The following is a 20342-nucleotide window of genomic DNA, read 5'->3' as shown; positions in this document are numbered from 1 at the left end:
GAGAGAGAGAGAGAGAGAGAGAGAGAGAGAGAGAGAGAGAGAGAGAGATCTACCCTTCACTGCCAGTTCTTGGGCTTAATATGAATTATTCCAAACAAGTCCCTAGGCTAGAGGATCTATTTAAAGAAGCCTGGCAGCATGAAGAGAGGGTAAAAATACAACCACTCTTTTGTCCATCAAAGGTTTTCTTTGGGAGGACATTAAGAGCATTTCTGTTTTCCTGTCTGCCCCTGCCAGTGGCAGCATTCCAGCTGGTGGTACCCACTCCTCACCCATCAGGTTAACAACCATGAACCTCTCTGATTCCAGAAGAAAATCAAAGCTCAGGAATTCTTTAGAAACTCTCATGTGTGGGCAGTGTGCAGGGGAGGCTGGCCCTGGAATGAATGCATGCTGGCTAGACTATACAGGTTGACTGGTGGAATTCACCCCACACACACATTTTCAGTCATTTAGGAAGATTGTGCCATTGTGCTGGTGGCATTGTCTGCCCTCCTATTTTCAAAACTTCCTTCATGTGTCTCTGACACTACTTTGCTTTGACTGACTACTTCATCAGAGTATCTATGAGCCTGGTGCTTAGGTATACAGTACTAGGTGTCTCACTCTCTGGACCATTTTTAGTGGTTAGAACCTAGTAGCTTAGAAGAAGTTTACAATCTAAAACAATTACTTTTCTGTTAGAAAGAGTGCTGACTCAGAAGATTCAAAGAATGGGTTAGTTCAGTTGGCAAGGCACCCTGAGTGTTTATAATCAGGATTTCTTCCAATTGAGGTCCATTTCATCCGCGTGTCAAAATCTGGACATGAATGCTGACTGGTAGCTTGGTATAAGATTTTCTTTTTTCCACAAAAGCAAAGACTTATTCAGTCAATTTGCTCTCTTCCAAGGCCTGGCTCGATCCCAACTTCTTTCTTTTAAGCCATGGTGCAACGGATTGCAGTATCCTTCAAAAATGAGAGGGCAACAGGTTAAGACATTCAGTGGGCCAACTATCAGAAAATGCTAAGGAGTGAGTGATCTTTAGCACAGTAGGCTCAAACCTGGATTCTTTTTCCATCCTTTCATCCATAGGAAATAAAGAGAAGAGACAAGTAACAGAAGAAGCAGCAAAAGAAATGAAGAAGAGATTATTTTTTATGTTAAACTTGGCCACTGCCCTTTCAGTTTTTTCAAATAGTTCAGTTTCATAAAGGGAAAGTTTCATTTCCCCTACTGCCTCTCCCCCCCCCCAAGATGGGTTTGAAATAGCCTTCCTTATGTGAAAAGTGGTCAAAGCTCCAGGTAAAAATCATCCTTAAGCTCAACTTTAGGTAAAAATGTATACACTTTCCTAACATGGACATGATGAATCAAAGAAAACAAATCCTTAATCAATTTCCAATTTATCCTTAAAACTCAGGGGCATACTTTGGGGCTTGTTACATTTCTGTGATCTCTTACCCCTTCTTAGTTCTGAAAACAGGCTCCTTTTAAAAATTTAAGCCTTTCTTTTAAGATTCAGGGTCCAAAGACAGGAGAACCAGCAGTGCTGAATCAAAACAAAAGACAAAGAGAAAGCCCACATCCCAACAACTGCAGGGTGATTGGCAGCGTAGGAGCCATGGTTTTCACATGCTGCTTGTGCTTGTCTTACCCCTTTTCATGCAGGCCAACATCCAAGAGTCTTCTGATCTGAAATTTGTATTCAATCCCATCATGGGGCAGAAAAGGCAAATTGTATGAGCAATGGAAAGATTGAGCTGTGCTTATTGTTTAGAGCCTATTCCTTAGTGAAGACCCTACAGCTGTTATGTGAGATCACTCCCCTCCATTCCAGAATGTGGTTTCCTGGTAAGGAGATTGCAATGCAGCTTTAGAAACACTTTGCTAGACACTTTGAAGAAAAGCCAACATACTAATTTGGCTTCAGGGCAAAAGGGAACTGGGATTGAGTTAGGACTGGTCATCTCTCTTCTTGTAAGACCATGCTATGGCCAGCAGTCAGGGACAGAGCAAGAATTGCATTATGTCAGCATGTGGGTCCCCAGAACATCCTTTCTTTCTATAGGATGGGTGCATCTCTAGCAAGACTGTGTCCTCTTGGTTGGGTTTCTCAAAACTCTTGATCCCAACACAGTGAGTAGTATTGTACCTAACTACTCACTAGTATTTGGCTCAGATCACACTTCCTTAGGATGGAGTGAATAATACATAGGGAACCCTACCTTCTTAAAATTGTGCTATTTAGAAAAAAAAAAAGTTGTGGTACATTTGAGGCATCCAGAATCACTTCTTCTTTTCTTCTGTTACTGCTGAGGAATCTACTCTGATTGTGTGTGTGTTGTTAAATAATTATTTTATTTATTTACATCCCAAATGTTGTCCCCTCTCACAGAGTTCTTCCCTATATCCCCTCCCTTTTGCCTCTAAGGAGGTGTCCTCCCCAGGGGCATCCCTCCTCTCTGGTATATCAAGTCTCTACAGCACATCTTCTCCTACTGGGTCCAGACAAGGAAATCAGTCCTCTGCTACAGGTGGCCTCAGATCAGCTTGTGTATGCTTTTTGGTTGGTGGCTTAATCTCTGGGAGCTCCTAGGGGTTCAGGTTAGTTGACTCTGTTGGTCTTCTTATGGAATTTTAATCCCCTTCAGCTTTTTCAAACTTTCCTCTAACTCTTCCATGGGGATCCCTGGTCTCAGTCCAATGGTTGGCTATGAGTATCTGCATCTGTCTCAGTCAACTGCTGGTAGAGCCTCTCAAAGCACAGCCATGCTAGGCTCCTGTCTGCAATCACAACATAGCATCAGAAATATATGTGTGTGTTCTTATTGTTGTTTCATTTAGTTAGTTAGTTTGTGTTGTTTCTTTTTTAGACAAGAGCTCATGTAGCCCAGGCTGGTCTTGAACTCACTATGTAGCTGAGGATGATTTTGAACTTTTTATCCTCCTGCCCCTGCTTCTCGAGTGCTGGGATCTGGGACATGCATCAGTTTATAATGTGCCCAGGGTTTTATATACACTACCAATTGAGCTACATACCTAGAATATCACCACTCTGCTTATTTTGTATTCCCTGTGGATGAAAAGATAGAACAGAACTCAGAGTTAAAAGCTACTGGTAATTTCTGTCACTTTAGAAAGGCTATCATTGAGCATTTTCTGACAGTTCATTACCACATCAGTCATACTTCATGGTTTTGTGGCTAGATTTGCAGAATAATCTGAACACCCCAGAGGAAAAAAAGATTTAACACAAAGGTACTTCCCAATACTGTTAATCAAATCTAGATATTTCTAATTTGTGGGGAATTTATATTCTAGAAGTCAATTATTTACATCAACTGTTTAGAACTCAGAATTAGTAGCATTCCAGAGGGAACTATAGAAGATCACAGATGTCTAGTAGAGGATCCCATTGCCACAGTCAATTTCTTTTAGACAAGTTCAGCCCAAGAACTCTTGGGACAGAGGTTCTACAGAGACCTTATCAAACAGAAGGACTTATTTTTTCATCTCCCGAGACCGCATTAATTCATATCTTCAAGACTTTGCAGATACAACCTTCTATCCTCTCTTCTGTGCCAGAGCTCTGCACATGGCCCATTAGGCTCTTGGTAACTGAATGCAGCTCGATATGGGACTGTGGAACATTCCTAAGAAAGGAACTGACAGGTAGAATTTAGCCTATATCATCACCATTCTCAAATGGAAGAAGTTCCTCTGATTGTTCTCTTCTTCTATTGATGCATTGGATGAGATTGGAACAAAATAGCACAAACTCACTCAAGAAGAGGCTCATTCAAGAATTCAATGTCAGCTTATTCTACATAGTGAATTTCAGGCTATCTGGGACTACATAGCAATACCATGACTAAAAAGAAGCAAAGCAAAAACAAAGAAAGAAAGATATTAATAATTTATGAACTACATTTAGTAAATCACAAGCACCAAATCAATTGGATATTGGAAGCTATTTTTATTTCAGGCCACCCAAATGGCCTCATGGAAGAGAGCATTCTAGTAGTTTGGCGTCCTGTTTGCTCAGGCACTTCATTAGAATGTTCTTGGAATCTTGAGTGATCATTAACTCATTGAAGAAGAAAGGAAGTCTTTCTGTAAGATTTCTTGGGGGAGTATGTAGTCCCAGAGCAGTGCTATATAGTCTGAGAAGCTTGGGAAGAGTCAGACACGATTATACATGGACAAAGCTATGAAGTATTACAACCAATTAACTTATAGATAAGAATACTAAGTCCCAGGGAAAACAAATGACTTGATAAAAGCTCTCAGAGCCAATCAAGAGAAGGGATGATGCAGCTTGAAGATTATCAGGTCAGCCTCACTTCTACTGAATCAAGCAACAGCAGAATGTTTGTAGGTTTCAGAATGCAATGAAATAGTTATTGTTTTTTGATAAGTGAATGTATAATTCAGAGATATAGAACTTTAATAACACAGGCTAGCAAAGGTCTGGGGAAGGAGACATGATGGTGCAGGTAAGTGGGAGACTGGATAACAATGAGAGCTTTCTTTCCTCACAGATGGCTCAAGGTCGAGAGTTTTAGTACAATCAAGCTCAAGGTCAAGTCCTCCCACTGCACTTTCTCATGAGGTTTTGAAACTGTTGAAATCAAAGACACACACACACACACACACACACACACAGACACAGACACACACATACACACACACACACACACACACACACACACACGGGTATAGCCCACTTCACAGTTGGCTCATTGCTTCTCCACACCACGTTATTTCTATTGTCAGGCATTTGTTTGAGTGCCCTTATCTACTGGGACTGTGATATATTGCTTCTTTCCCTGGTTCTAGTCTTCCTCCTCCTCTTTTGCTTTCCTTTCCTCCTTCCATATCTTCCTCCCCTTACATACTTACCTGCTGCTGTGAAGCTCTGCCACAGATGCCATACAGGGGGAAGAATGCAATGTCCTATCACAGAGCAGGGGACCCTTATTTAAAGGCAAAGTTTTTTCCTCATCCACCTAAGGTAGCACTGTGGAGGTGGCCATTGCCTCTAACTATACAACAGACACTCTGAGATGAAAGAAGCAAGAGTCCTATTTTTCTCTACTGACCTTATGACTGTATCCTGGGAGATCCAAGTGGGCTTACATCTTTTCCACCAAGTACTACTGCTTCAGGGTCAGTCAGCCCAGGCTTGGCTTCTTGGCTGCTACTCCTGTGCTGCTAGATAGAAATAATCTTAAACCATTCAGTGAGTGCAGGGGTACTTTATACAATCCAACATGCTGTTTACAGTTTATAAATTAAGTGTCTTGGGAAGAAGCGTCTGACTTATTCTCCAAGGCATCTCATTGACTAGATCCCATTGGAATTCTTTGGGTTTCTGGGAAGGGGCTACTTAGCACTTTGTACTCTCTGAATAAAACCCAGAATTTCTTATTTTTCCAATCCTTGCATGAAGCAATATCTAGTAGCAAGCTTTCTTCTAGCCTTATAGTTTTAATTTTCTTCCCCCTTTTATATAATTTATTTGTTTCCATGTGCTGCAATAATACAGGGGTCCTCATGTATTATTGAGTAGTGGTGCACATCTTTAATTCAAGCACCCAGGAGGCAGAGTCAAATGAATCTCTGTGAGTTCAAGTCCAGTCTGGTGTATAAAGAGTTCCAGGATAGCCTGAAGCAGTTGGGTCTCTGTGAGCTCTAGGCCAGCCTGTCTACAGAGAGAGTTCCAGGAGAGCCAGTGCTACATAGTCCCAGAGAACAAAACAAAGTTACAATAAATAATAAATATTTCTGTCTTATACAGATTCCATTCCAAAGTCATTATATTTTACCTCCTTCACTACATCATCTCTGAGATGATGCTGTGCATACTGGGTATAATTTAGTTGATAAATGAGGAGTATCAATGGGACCACAAAATTAAAATGAAAAACAACAGGCCCAGACTTGTTACTTATAAATGTGACCAAAAGGAGCTATCTAAGATAGGACCTACTTTTTCCTCTGACCTTTAACTTTTTAATTTGTTTTTGTTGCTGGGCATTTAACTCTGAACCTTGGCATGCCAGCTACCAGCCCTTTGTTGCCCCAATCCTTATGTTTTAACTGAGTACATGGTAAATGCTCAATACATAAATATATGTGTTGAATAAATGTTTGCTGAAAGAAACAGGGAAAGAACACTTGCCTATTTCAGGACTGAAAACAGCCCAGGAGAGGATAGATATAGAAATACTGCCCTCCTTTGCCTCACAAGTAGGGCAAAACCAAGTCGACCTTGGCACATGACACTTGTCTTAGCCTGTTGATGGAATCACTTGTGCAAAGCTAGAGCTTTTCTCTCTGCCAGGCAGAAGGTCAGTCCTAGAGTGAGTTGATCCATGGGCACAGCACCATCTATCACCCAGGAGGCTTCATTATTATTTCAATGAGGATGACAGGTGGGGAAATCTGGGCACCAGTTGTTCTTTTCCACTGGTAGCGTTTGGAGGGTAACTCCAAACTGGAGCATGCTGGCCTACGTGCTTCTCCTGCAGCAAAGAGCTCTGCACTGGAGCCATGAGAACGTGGGCTCTGTTCTGTAGCCAAATTCAGGTCTCAGAGACCATACCAAAGCACAAAGCACAAAGGGTACACAGGACTACTGAATTCTCTTGTTCAACTCATCATGGGCTGCCTGGCTGAGGACCTAAATCTTAATCATCCGCATTTGAGTTTGCTACACATGGCTTAAAAATAGAACAAATGAATTAATTTAGTTTTAAGAAAATGCTAGAAGCTCCCATAAAGCTGATATATGCTAGCCTGGCAGAAAGCAAGGAATCCTGTGGTGATGTGAATTTTTTTAATTCCTTAATTCCCCCTTGTACATCCCTGCTCACAGTGCAGATACTGGTTTATATGCACTACAGTTTGACTCAGTGGTCTTCCTTTCTTAATCTTTGTTTTTACAAACTCATCTTCAGCACAGCAGTGCTGGTTTATTCAATTTGTATAGTTAAAGCAAAACCAAAATGCAACACGAATCTCAGCTATTGCTAACTGTTGTGGTGCAGCAGGCCTGTAATTCCAGCATGCCTTGGAATTTCAAGTTGTCTACTTAGTGAGAGTCTGTCTCAAAAACAAACAAGCAAATAAATAAACAAACCATTGTTTGGCTGGAGAGATGGCTCAGTGATTGAGAGCACTCATTGGCCTTGCAGAGGACCTAGATTCATTCCATTAGCAGAACCTACACCGTGCTTCATAATCATAAACAACTTCATTTCTAAGCCATTTGATGACTGATCTTCTCTAGCACCAAGCATACACTTTGCATAAAAATAAATAAATCTAAACAACAATAACTACTACTAAAACAAATCCTAGTGTTGCATTGTAAAGAGCTCACCTTTGTGTTTTGAAGGTTTGATGAATTTTGAGTCTTATCATTGCTTACATTGTTATTTCAGTGTTAATAGGAAAAAATGAAGAAAAATGTCATGACTCATATGAGTGTAATGGAAGCAAACATCTTAATAGTAGTAATAAAGCAGTATGTTCTTTGTCATTTTTCTGTCACTAGAAATTTTTTCTATTTTTTCTTTTATGTATATTTGGTCTACTTGTATGTCTGGGCACCACTGTGTGCTTGGTGCCCAAGGAGGCCAGAAGAGGGTATCAGATCTACTGAAACTGGAGTTACAGAAGGTAACTGAGCCTCCATGTGGGTGCTAGGAATGGAACCTGGGTCCTCTGGAAGGGCAGTGTTGATAACCACTGAACCACCTCTCCAGCCCCCTTTTGTCTTATAACTAGTTTTGAGTACAATGTTTCATGTCAAAACTACAAAGCAGTTCACAGGACTCAGGATATAAGGTTCAGTCAGTAACATAGCTGCTGCTCAAACATGAGGACCCCTGTAAGTTTAGACCCCCAACACCTATATCAAAGCTCATGTCTATAACCCCAGCACAGAAGGTCTCCTGGTGTTCCATGGTAAGATATGAAGTAAACAAAAGCTCACTTCTTCAGCTCAGAAACTTTCTAATTGATAACCTCTCTCAAATGAAAAATTAGTTTTCTCCAACAGTCTCACTGGGTATACACACCACACTTAACACAGGGCCCATTACCACTAATAGATGGCCAACTGAAAATGAATTGAACGGTATTTTTGGAGTTTGTTTTGTCTCACAAAGATTTATTTGAGCATGGTTTTTAGCCATTATGGTTTGTTTCCAAGTTTGTAGTTTTGCAAATGTTTGTTTCTCCATCTATATGTGTTTCTTGTGCTTTTTCTGTGGCTCTTCCCCCCCCCCATTTGTTTGTTTTATCTTATTCTGGTTTGTTTGTTTTTATTTTATCATTATTATTTTTTAGATACTCGTTTGTTTTCTAATGAGAAAGAGCAAGAAAAGGTGTTTTGGGTGGGTGAGGAGGTGGGTAGGATCTTGGAGGAATTGGGGAAGGGAGAAATGTATTCTGTGTAAGAATACATTTTATGAAAAAAATCAACCTTCAGTAAGAAAAAAGGTTCTTTTGCAGCCTTTCCTCATTGGGATACTTGGGTACATGCTTGATCCATTTTAAGGAGAGGTCAATATGAGCATGTACATAAAGGAAAGTGGTGCAAGGCTACCTGAGAAAGGACTCTTCTAGTCTTATAAATTACCCGCTGGATATCGAGATGGAGATGGTAGTAGCCAAATCCATTGCTATTCAATGCTGCCATTTTGAAACATGGGGGGACAGCAGATGCTATTGCTGTCAATTCTTTTATCCTATAGGTAAGGAAATGGACTGGAAGAATTTAAGTGATCCATGCAAGATGCCACAACTGATTAATGGTTGTGACTTAGTCCATGTGGGTCCTCTCATTATTGGTCCCTGCCCTTCCTGCAATTTATAGGGCTTCCCAGAGACACAGACTCTCAGCCTTTGATATTGTCAGAGATGCCCCACTCTGAGCTGATTCTATTGCCACACCCTTTCCCACTCAGAATGACCCACCCTACATTTGCAAGCTGGCTTATTGCAACTAAGTTAGTCTGAAGCCAGATACTATTACAGCAAAATGAATTGGCTTATACAACCTTGAACTTCTTATCTTGATCACAGCAATACTTTACACCCTGTTTATTCAGACTGCTCATGAGTAGGAAGTTAAAGAAATACTTGTACTATAAACAAAATAATCAAACTTTGATCTGAATTTCTTTGAAATGTTTTCTTTAATTACTCTATTCTGTTGGTTTGGTATGTACCATTAGGTTCTCTCAATTTCCCCAAATGTTTGAAAATATTTTTTAATATTATGTGTTTTCTGGTATAATGAAAAGCATCAGTGAGGTAATTTTAGTAGATTCCTAAACTCAGGTCCTTTGACCAGGAGGTAAGTTTAAAGGACAAAGCAAATTTTAGAAAAATGAGTCCAACACAACATCACTTTAATAATGTCTCTTCTCCAATGAACACATTTTCAAATTACACTGTGGGCTTCAGCTACAAAGATTTTGTAGAAATGTGTGACTCTTGGGAAAAACTCATGCACTGCCTTAGCAACGCTGGAGGCCAGTGATCATAATTCGAGTTTAAGATGCAATTAGTCACTGATGTTGGGTGGCAAGGGCTTAAAACAAAAACAGGATGAGTCCTAGAGCACAGAAGTGGAAAATGAGGTGGGTGGGTATAGAATGGAAAATGTGCTCCCTTAGGCCATGGACTGTGTTCATTAGCACTGACCTGCCTCCTCTCTTGCTCTGGAAGCTGATGCTGATACCAAAGCTTTGAGAGAATCTGAATAAACCCTCCTGCCCCACAAACCAAGGACAAAGATGAGACCACCCAATTTAGTTATCCTCTGGCCAGAACCACATATTTAATCTTGTCCATGGGCTCAAACTATTCTTGCTCCTAGGCACAGGGACTCAAGCAATTAAAGTGAACATATGTTTCCACTCAACCATCATGTCCATTTCTAAATGGTCATAAATATGTAGCATAAACACAAAGGTCAGGGGACATGAAATGGATGAAAGCATAAGCCAGTAAGGCTCCAGAAACCAATATTCGTCACCCCAAATGGCATGGAAATGTTTGACTTCATATCTCTTGTATTGCATCCATATTTCTGGGTATATATTTCTGGGTAAAATCATTTCTGATTTCATTCCAGCTGTGCAGCTCATACTGCTGTGATCGGTTGCAAGTGAAAGGAACAAGAGAAATTCCTGCGTACAAAGGACAATGACAACCAGAAAGCGGCAGCCCTATCCTGCTCTGGCTTTGAAAGGGACTGGATCCTAGGAGGTGGCAGCATTTCCAAATCTATTGTCCTCTGTCTCCCTCTGCTGTTCTTCTGGAGGAGTTTCCCCTTACAACAATGAGAAATCATGTACTAGCTGCATCCATTTCTATGCTCTCCCTGCTGGCCATAATGGGAGATACAGACAGCAAAACAGAAAGTTCATTTCTGATGGACTCTCAACGCTGCATGAGACACCATTATGTCGATTCTATCAGTCACCCACTGTACAAATGTAGCTCAAAGGTAAGATCAAGGTCACTCCAAAGTCTTTGGAGGATACCCTTCTCCCTCATTAATACAAGAGCAGTCATAGTTCCTTGTCAGGGGATGGAGAGCTACGACCAGAGCCCAAACTGGAGCTCTATGACTGACCTGCAGAACTTACAAGAGAATATTTCTTTACAATTTTCTCACTATGCTTTCCACTTCTGTGTCTGTAATGGAACATGTGTGAGCTTATTCTGTTGTGGGTGTGTCTTGTGCCCCTGGTTGGGAAATTCATGAGTGATAATGTTCCTTTTTAATAAAGAAAAATAGAGGCTGGGAATAGGAAAAGTTGAGAAATTGAAAACCTCAGTTTAGATCCCTGGCATGGTGGTACACATCTCTAATCCCAAGACCAAGAAAGCAGAGACAAGAGAACCCATGGGAACATGCTCACTAGTCAGTCTAGCCCAAATAGTGAGCTCCAAGTTCAGTAAGAGAATGTCTTAAAAAGTAAGGGAGCAATGGAGAACCAAATCTTTGACCAACCTCTGACCTCCACAATCTGTGCACCATGTGCACATGTGCAGGAACATGCACATACCACATACGCAAAAAGAAGAAGACACAGAGCCTTTAAATTGTCATAATTCCTTCTACTTCCATCAACAACAAAAAGAATGGGGAATCTGTGGAGTATGATTGGACAATGGAGCATATTCTTGGAGGCTGTTCACACAGTTTTCTGAACTACCATAGAGCCATCTGGGTGGTCTAAACCTTCCTCCCTGTGTCACAATGATGTTAAAAATGACTCCACAACTAAAGATGGCAATTTGATCTCTTCTCATTTTATCTTGTTTAGCAGTTCCTACTTACTGGCAGTGGGTGGAGTGTTTCTTGCACAGGTCATCTGTGACTTGGTGTTGTGAAGAGGTGTGCAAAGTAATAACATACTAACGGACCACCAAGAGTGGCTGCCACATAGACCACCCAGAAGGGAGGCACAATGGAAGATGGAATGGGTCCCAAATGAGAGTTCTCATGACCATCATTGCCCCAGTCACATGTCTTAAATTTGTCCACACAGTAAATAAGACTTTGTTTAGTTCAACCTCAAACAATTTCCACTTTGGTCCTGAGACTAAAACAACAAAAAACATTTAAACATTCTCATATGTCAAACCTTTTTAAAATTAGCAATATAGTTAAGAATTTTACAAAATTCTATCAACCACTAGAATTAAGGTCATAGGAACCAATCTCTCCACTCTCCATTTCAAAGCATGCCTGCTTTTACATTTTCCATAACATCTGTGGTTGTAGCCCAAGGAAGATCTTTAGTTTGAACACTTCAAAAATTCAGTTAAATCAATTTCACCATTGTTCTAATAAGACCTAGGACTGTGGGAAAAGAAATGGAGTTTTTTTTTTTTTTTTCAAGAAAATGTCCTGGATCTTGCTTATAGTTGAGGGACAAAACCAAAGAGAAATCGTTAGACAAGGATAAATTCTGGTGAAATTCCTTCTTGAAAATGGAGAAATTGAGCTGGAGTTGCCACCAAGGGGTAGGAGTGGGACAGTCTTGCTTAGGTTCATTTTAGCATCACAGAAGCACAGAAAGTACCAATAACAACTGCAACAACAACAACAATGAAGATAAGAGAAGCATCTTTATAACCACGATTGTTTAGATGTTGCTTCAGAAGCAGATGCCACAGCACTGATATCTAGTATTTAATTCATGTATGATTTCTTCCTTTGTTGAACTGTGCTTCATAATCATGTTTCTTTAGAGAAAGGGACAGACAAACAGACACAGACACAGACATGGACAGAGACATGGACACAGACACAGAAACAGACATAGACAGACAGACAGACAAAGATGGAGTAATTCAAATTTAAAGAAAGCACCATTGTTATGAAAGGCAGGGTTATAGAAAATAGTAGAATAAATAAAAAATTGAAAGTGGAGAGCACTTGCCTAGTATGTGTGAGGTTCTAGGTTCCAAACCCAGAACCAAATAAATTTAAAAAAAAATCTGGGAAGACAGGACAAAATGATGGAAGACCATCTTAGCATGCTAACCTCAGAGGGAAAGGGTCAACAAAGAAATGTCCTTAACTAAAAGTCATGAGATTTGAGCATGACTTTTAGAAATGAATTTTAGTCAATTGTTATTCACCTTTGCTTCTTCCAGAGCACTACAGTAAATAACAGGGAAAAGATTGTGATGATAGAAGAAATGTTTCTAATTTCATGGGAACAATTTGTTTTCAAACATCCAAAATGACCCCAAATGTAGCAATGGTTTTATGTAAATGCAGCTTGTAATTATTAACCTTCCTTCCTTGGCCACAAAAAAAAAAAAATGTGTCTGGCACAGCTTCAGCTACCAGACACTTTCTGGATTAAATTTTCTGTATATATTCAGGAAGAAAATTATTTCCATTTGGAAATATTCTATAGTTCTTAACTTTTCCAGACTCAGAATGGTAGTCTCTCTGATGAACCTGTTTTCCTTCAGAGATTGGGAGAGAAATGTTTAGCCTATGTCCAGAAGGAAGAGGTCAGGGCAAAATTTATAGCTTTACCAATATTTTTTCCTCAATATCATAAGCAAGAACATTTTTTTCTGGACATATGACCATCTCTTGCCCTATCAGTTAATGTTCTTGACATAGATTTGTCAAGTGGGTCTGGCCTCCTGACTACATGAAAGGCACACATGGCCCAGGGAATGAAGCACACTAGACCCAACACCTAATCAGTGTCAGTCACTTTACACCATATATTGTAATCATTACCGACACATTGGCCATGTAGGTGTTGTCATCCTCATGCTACAACGACGGAAACTCACAATCCACAAGAAAAGACAGACTGGGGTTCCTGATGCTCTGAGAAGGGCAATGTTATGTTTGGAGGCTTTGTTTTTCCACTGCCTGATTCCTCATATTTAAAGAATGTATAAAGAATACAGAAACTATTATATAGAATCTAGACCTAGCTATCTATAGTAGTCATTGATATTCTATAAATGTTTTCTAGAAAAAATAGAAATAATGGATAAAGATTTTCTGGGCACTTTTAGTGGGACTTTCTGTATTTTATGGCCCTGAACTTGCATTTGGCCAGTTTTAGGTTCTGTCACCCTTCTCCTAGCAATTCAGTAAGGAACTAATAGTCAGGTAAGACTGACCCATCAAGAAAGACAGGATAACCACTGTTTAGATTATATTTGGGGCCTTTGTTAGTGATTGATATCTTATGATGTTAAGTCCAAGGGAGGCTAGGATTGGGAAGCTCATTCCCTCTCTTCCCAATAAACTACATTTTCATACAATTCTGAGTAAAAACTATGAAGCAAATCTTCTGAATATCTGCAGTTAGAGGAAATTGTCTGTCTGGGAAAAGTTAAAGGAACTAAGGCATTCCAGGGTTGGAGGTAGCTGAGATCATGTCTCCAATTCTCCCTTCACAGCTTTCCAAATGGGTGATTTCTGGAAAACCAAGTCGTCGTTTGGTGTTTCAGTTTCCTCCCCTGAAAAAGAAGCTGTTTGCCCAAGGTCATGGGCATGTATGGCCATGTATGGCATGTATGGTGATATCTGTAAAGCAACTAGAACAGTTTCTGCCATATACTAGACATGTAATAAATGCTATTGTAACCCTGATGATGAAGTTGAAAGCTAGACAGGTGTTTCAATCCACTTTTCTATTTCAGTCACTATTAAGACTTCAATAAGTGTTGGGATCCCCACAGCCTTAAAGGATTAGAAAAGTGAGCCCCATATGGCTCTGTTGGATGTGGGAGGGGTGGGGGTGAGCAGAAGAGAAAAGCAACTGTAAGCCACTGTGCAGGGTGATAAGAGGGAGGATCAAACAAGAACAGACTCTACAGGCTGCCTTTTGTCACTAGGTGAGTAGAGGATGTGCAGGAGTGAGTTCTGACCTCCACTAGACATGGGTTTTCAAGAACCTGGCTTGGCAAACTGGCTTTATGGGTGTTCGAAGCCCAAGTCCATGAAAATAAGAGGTGGTGGTGGTCACAGACAAGGGGGTGAGCCAGGTTCTAAGGAGCAGCAAGAGGTTGGAGTGAGGCATACTGTTATGAATGAGATGAAACAGCAGCTGGTGAGAAAAGAAGAAGATTGGTTGAGGTGATAAAGGTTATGAAAATTCTCAGAGAAATTGGGAAGGAGCTCTTAGGATGCCCACACTATCTACTGTTGCTGTCCCAAATGCTCATAAGAAAAATGATGAGCATTAGGGATACAGGATTTATAGCAGAATTGATAATTTGAGAGATGTGACTTGATTTTTTTAAAAATAAAAACAAATTTATACTGAATGCTTATTATGTACAGGCCTCATAGAAGTTGCTAGAGACAAAAATAAAGTGGGAGGAAGACAGACAACGAAAAGTTTACCCTTCATAATGCTTCTAGGCTAACATGATATAGGAAAAGAAAATGTTCTGTATGCAAATGCCTCTTCACATGTTTCGTTTATGGCATAAGTAATAGTAACAGACAGGCATTGGAGGGAGTAGAGTTGCTACCCAAATCTTCAAGTCTCACCACCCTATGCCACTTTGTTCCCTGGTTGTCATTTTGTTGTTAGCCTCGTCTTGGCACAGATTCTTTAAATATTGACCTGGTTTCCTAGAGATAAGCTGAACAGTCATGTCTTAATGCTGTTAGTGAGGGAGAGGTGTGGCGGAAGTGGTCTAGATGAATTTGTTCTTGATGTACTATATACTGAATAGTTAAGATTGACATAAGTACAGGGTGGATGACAATAGTTATAAGACCGGAAGAATGTGACACCTGAGGCAGCCATGGGATATGCAGACTGGCTAATACTGATCCATTCTTCTTGTGCAGAAAACAGTTATTTGAGAAACAGGGGCCAGGCCCACTGAGGTAGATCCAAGTCCTTTAGTCTTAGAGATCTTGTCCTTCCATGTGGACTGGCCATGGGGCTTCAAATCCTGAAAATGTCTAGTGAAATCCCAGTTAAGCTAGCTTGTCTTCAAGTTATCCTATATTGAAGACTTGACCATTTATGGAAAGCTAATATCCTGATCCATTATGGCTATGTCTCACTGTATGTCTTAGTGGGGTATGATATTCTACACTATCTTTGGCTCTTCTTAAAGTTTTCCTTATCCATGGGGCTCTCTAAAGACTTCAGTTTGGAAAGTAGCTGTATAATTGCTTCAATCTCCAGTAGATAATCTGGCTTAGGGAGCAGTAAATTTTGCACTGTGCCAATGTGGGAAGCAGCCCTTCCATGTACTGGCAGATATGGGAAGAAGGAACTGGGGAAGATCATGAACTCTTTTGTCAGTGAAATGGGGTAGAAATGGGGCTAGATACCAGAGACAGGCCTTTGTGTTACTGATCTATGGCATAATCCAATCAAACCTGTTCAGGATTATTATTATCTTTCTTATCAATTTAAAGAACAGACAGGATAGCATCAAAAGCTTTAACAGAATCAGAATACCTTACAGCATCCAGTTTCTCTCTGCCTTTGTGACCTTGCAGAGAAAGTAATGTTAGAACAGTCTAACTTATTTCTCCCTTAGTCCTTCTAGTTTTTTGGTTTTTTTTTTTTTTTCTGCTAGTATCTCACATTTCCTTCATGGTTGTGAATTGATTGTTGAATTTTCCCCAAGTATTTTTTTTTCAGTTAATGATGTCAGTAATCTGCAACTATCAGGAATTATCTTTTCAAAATTTTGGAAAACTGTGCTAGCCATTATCCTTTTATCAATGGATGTTTAATTTTGCCTCATAGGATGATGCCAGAGATCATCTCTAGTGAATCTATAGTATTAACTGGCAATTGCCAAAATATTAAAAATTTCTATAACATCAGGAATCAAGCTACCTCCTTACATCTCACTCATGCTTTCCACTCCTAGGATTCTAAGATGTTTGGATGCTATGAGCTGCCCTTTATCTTTTATGGGCAAACTCCTGTGTTAACATACACTCAAAACATCTTTTCTTTTGGTTTAGCTCAAACTTTTTTGGAAAACCAGAGCAAACAATTCCACCTGCCCAGTATTGTAATTCAAACTAACCATGGCCAGATGAATTCTTGCAAATTCTTGTCATTTTATCTCCTTAAACAATTTGATGGTTTTGACTTAGGCATGCCAAGAGATGTATTCAGTATCTTTCCTTCTTTACCTATGATCTCAAATATGGCATGCTTGGGATTCTCTTCCTTATTCTCTGTGTGCTCAGGTGTAGTCCCCATACGTAAAGTGCTTTTCAGTGTAAAACCTCCAAGCTTCCTTTGTTTGGAAAGGGTATTTTGAAAATTTCCCCTGAGTTCCTTATCTCTACTCCTAGAAAATTTAAAGGAGCCTTTTCCCAGCTTCTTAAGCTGTATGCAAAGTGTATCATGTGTACATATTTGGAGGATAATTTTGATACCTTTTAATTGGAGTCTTCCATTTTTCACATTTATTTATTTTTATTTTGTGTGCATCTGTGTGCTTGCTTATCTATATGTGCATCACATAGGTGCAGGTGTCTGAGAAGACCAAGAGGGTGTGTTAGAACCACTGGAACTGGAGTTACAGGCTACTGGGAATCTTGCGATTAAGATGCTGGGAAGAAACCCAACAAGTGGTCTTAACCACTGGTTCAGCCATCCCTTTAATTAGAGGCTTCTTGCTAAAAGAACACATAGGCTCTGATGTAGCAGCTGAAATGTTTGGGAATGGAGAGGATCAGGGAGAATTTTCTCTAAATCACTTTGAAGATAGATGTACATAAATTGTACAAATGACAGGTATAACACAAGCCAGGCATGTGGCTCACAAATATACCCCATTTCTCTATTTTACTTTCTTCTCCAAAGTTGCAGCAAAACAACACTTAGTTTGTGCCTTCTACAGAGACCACATTCCTTCTGTTTAGCTAATTCCAATTGGAACAACCCTGCCCTGACACTCTTCACTCTGTTTAATTGTAGATTTCAACCTAAAGTGATTTTCAGCTTGTTGTTGTTGGTATAACTGCAATACATTTGGGCAGTGGTAGAGGCCATACATAAGAAGGAACTATGGTGGGGTTTTTAATGGTCATGGTGGTTTCTTTTCCCTTCCTTCCTTCCTTCCTTCCTTCCTTCCTTCCTTCCTTCCTTCCTTCCTTCCTTCCTTCCTTCCTTCCATCTTTCCTTCCTTCTTTTCTTTCTTTCTTTCTTTCTTTCTTTCTTTCTTTCTTTCTTTCTTTCTTTCTTCCTTCTTTCTTTCTTTCTTTCTTTCTTTCCTTCTTTCTTTCTTTTTGAGGTTATGTAGTAACCCAGACTAGTTTTGAACACACTATGTACTTGAAGATGACCTTGAACTCCTGATCCTTCTGCCTCTACCCAATAAAAGCTAAGATTACAGGTGACTGTGAAGTGCAGTGAGGGCTGAGCATTACTTAACATCTTGAAAATCTTGGGTCCTCCTAAAGGAGTTTAATTCAAATTGGTATCAGACAGGATAGTGTTGACTGGCTTCTCACCAATCCCTGGGTACTAGGGATTGAACCCAGAGCCTTGTGCCTTCATACCAAGTGCTCTACCACTAAGCTACACCACCTTAAATGCTTATTTTAGGTTTACCAATAGATTCTTAAGTGTGACCAGCGACTGGAGCCACTAATCCAACCCATCAGGAATCAGTAAGGAGTGTTGGGGTCTTTCAAAGGATGCTGTGGTAGCCTGAATTTTTAATAACTGTACACAGTAACCACCTCCCTTATTTCTCCAGATGGTGCTCCTGGCCAGATGTGAGGGGCACTGCAGCCAGGCATCACGATCTGAGCCCTTGGTGTCCTTCAGCACTGTCCTCAAGCAACCTTTCCGTTCCTCCTGTCACTGCTGCCGACCCCAGACTTCCAAGCTGAAGGCTCTGCGTCTGCGCTGCTCAGGGGGCATGCGACTTACTGCCACTTACCGGTACATCCTCTCCTGTCACTGTGAGGAATGCAGCTCCTGAGGCTTGCTGATGATTGGCTTTCTGGCTGGCACAACCACAGGAGCAGTTCAACCTGCTAGAGAAGGACTGGCAAGAAAAGAGTTAAGGCAGATAAAGATGGAGCAAGTCCCATAGGATTTTGCATATTCTTGTCCTAAAGACTCAATGTGCTTTTGACAGAGAGTGACTCTGGGAACTTGCTTTTCATTCCCATCTCCTTTCCCTGGAAGAATTTCTTTTGGTTACTTTTCAGATTCAGGCATTTCCCCTGTTGCCTCTAATTGTGGTTTGGGTGCCTGACAGCTCTGCATTAGTGGGAAAATGTGGGGCCCTGTGCAATAGCATGTCAGGCTGTTCCTATTTGGTGCATATTAGGGAAAATTTTACCTAACTCTCCTTAGGAGATATTTACTTATTGTTTCCCCTGGTCATTTTGGTCTAAGATTTGCCTCTAAAGGTTCCTGGTTTCAAGATCTGGACACCCAGTCCATGGATATGTTTAGTGAGGCTTACTCACAGCCAGCTAACTGCTACTAAAATAACTAACACACGGGTTCTTTTATGTGACAGCGGGACTCCTGACCACTATAGTAATTATTCAGAAGTGACTGAGGGGATATAAATGTGGCAGAGGAATTTATCATCTGAAGCCTTTTGTGAGGAAGCAGGCTTTCACACATACACACTCAGATGGATCCTGCACTGACTCTGGAGAAGGCATACATTATACTTGGTGTGGAGAACACGCCATACTCATAATTGAGCATTCGTCAAGCATGTAGGAATCTACTTGTGGGTGTGCAATAGCTTCAGCCATATCTTAGCTATATCCACCTGTCTATGTGAAGCTTGTTGCCATAGTGGTGGCCCGACTTATTGTCTGAAATTTTTGTTCCGATATATTTTTGGTCCTTGAAGCTCAAATTTTGAAGTCTCCCCATGTTTTCAAATAAAAATAGAGTACCTTCAAATTTTTGTCTGTGTTATTATTTCCCCCTCTTCCTCCTCCTTTCTGCTCCTCCTCCTCTCTTCTTTAATATCCTTCTATGATGCGGATATAAGATCCATGTAGCTACCGTTTGAACATCTACACGGATATGGTACATGTATGGACAATAAAAGAGAAATGAGTTCCAGAACGCATGATGGGAACCAAAAAAAAGTAATATACTGTGGTAGGTGGGCTTGGCTGTAGGTCTCAAATTTTAGCACAAAAGCTGATATGATAAGGCTTTCTTAGGTACCATGGTGTGAAGTAGAGATATTTCATCCTTTTAATCTCTTTACTTTTCTCAGAAAAGATAAAGTATCCACAAGTTAGGGTAACAGATCCAGCAGGACAGAGTTCACAAACAGCAGTTTCTGTACCATTTGAAGGTCTGTGCTCTAAAGCTAATGGTACTACTATGATCCTCCTCAGCACTTCAGGAATCATGACATTGGGATAGCATTATGTCCACTACAGGCACCTCAATGTGAATCCTACCATGAAAATTCAGTTTCCAGGGCAACCTTGATATCACACTGTCCTGATCAACCAGAAATGACAGCCCTCCCCACTGTTAACACAACTAATCTGTGAATTATTTTTGCTGCATAAATGATGGTTTTCTACACTCTTCACTCTTTGGTACCACTTTCACATGATTGTATGAAAGCTAGCAAGGTTTAATTTGTATTCATGACTTTGAAACAGAAAAAAAATATACCCTGAGTTTGATTTTAATTGTCATCCTGATGGTGATGGAGCCAGTTCACTGAACTGGAAGATGTCCTCATCCTGAAAGCAAATTTAAAATAGTAGTTTGGACCATTATATTAACAGAAAAACTGTCATAGAAAGACCTAAATTTAACACTTAAAATTATGTAGTTAT

General features: G+C 40.2%; 1 protein-coding gene across 1 annotated transcript in view; it reads left to right on the top strand.

Moving 5' to 3' along the window:
• The window catches only part of Ndp (norrin cystine knot growth factor NDP), a 24590-nt gene extending 5153 nt beyond the window's left edge, over positions 1-19437 (top strand). Inside the window, exons 2-3 of the mRNA XM_021154091.1 lie at positions 10137-10511; positions 18260-19437. Coding sequence (XP_021009750.1) covers positions 10344-10511; positions 18260-18487 — 396 coding nt within the window. The 5' untranslated portion in view covers positions 10137-10343 and the 3' untranslated portion in view covers positions 18488-19437. The remainder of the gene's footprint in view (positions 1-10136; positions 10512-18259) is intronic.
• The last annotated feature ends 905 nt before the right edge of the window (positions 19438-20342 follow it).

The sequence above is a fragment of the Mus caroli genome, chromosome X, assembly GCF_900094665.2.
Source record: "Mus caroli chromosome X, CAROLI_EIJ_v1.1, whole genome shotgun sequence".
NCBI lineage: Eukaryota > Metazoa > Chordata > Mammalia > Rodentia > Muridae > Mus > Mus caroli.
Note: the sequence above shows the minus strand (reverse complement) of the source record. Positions and strands in the feature narration are given on the sequence as shown.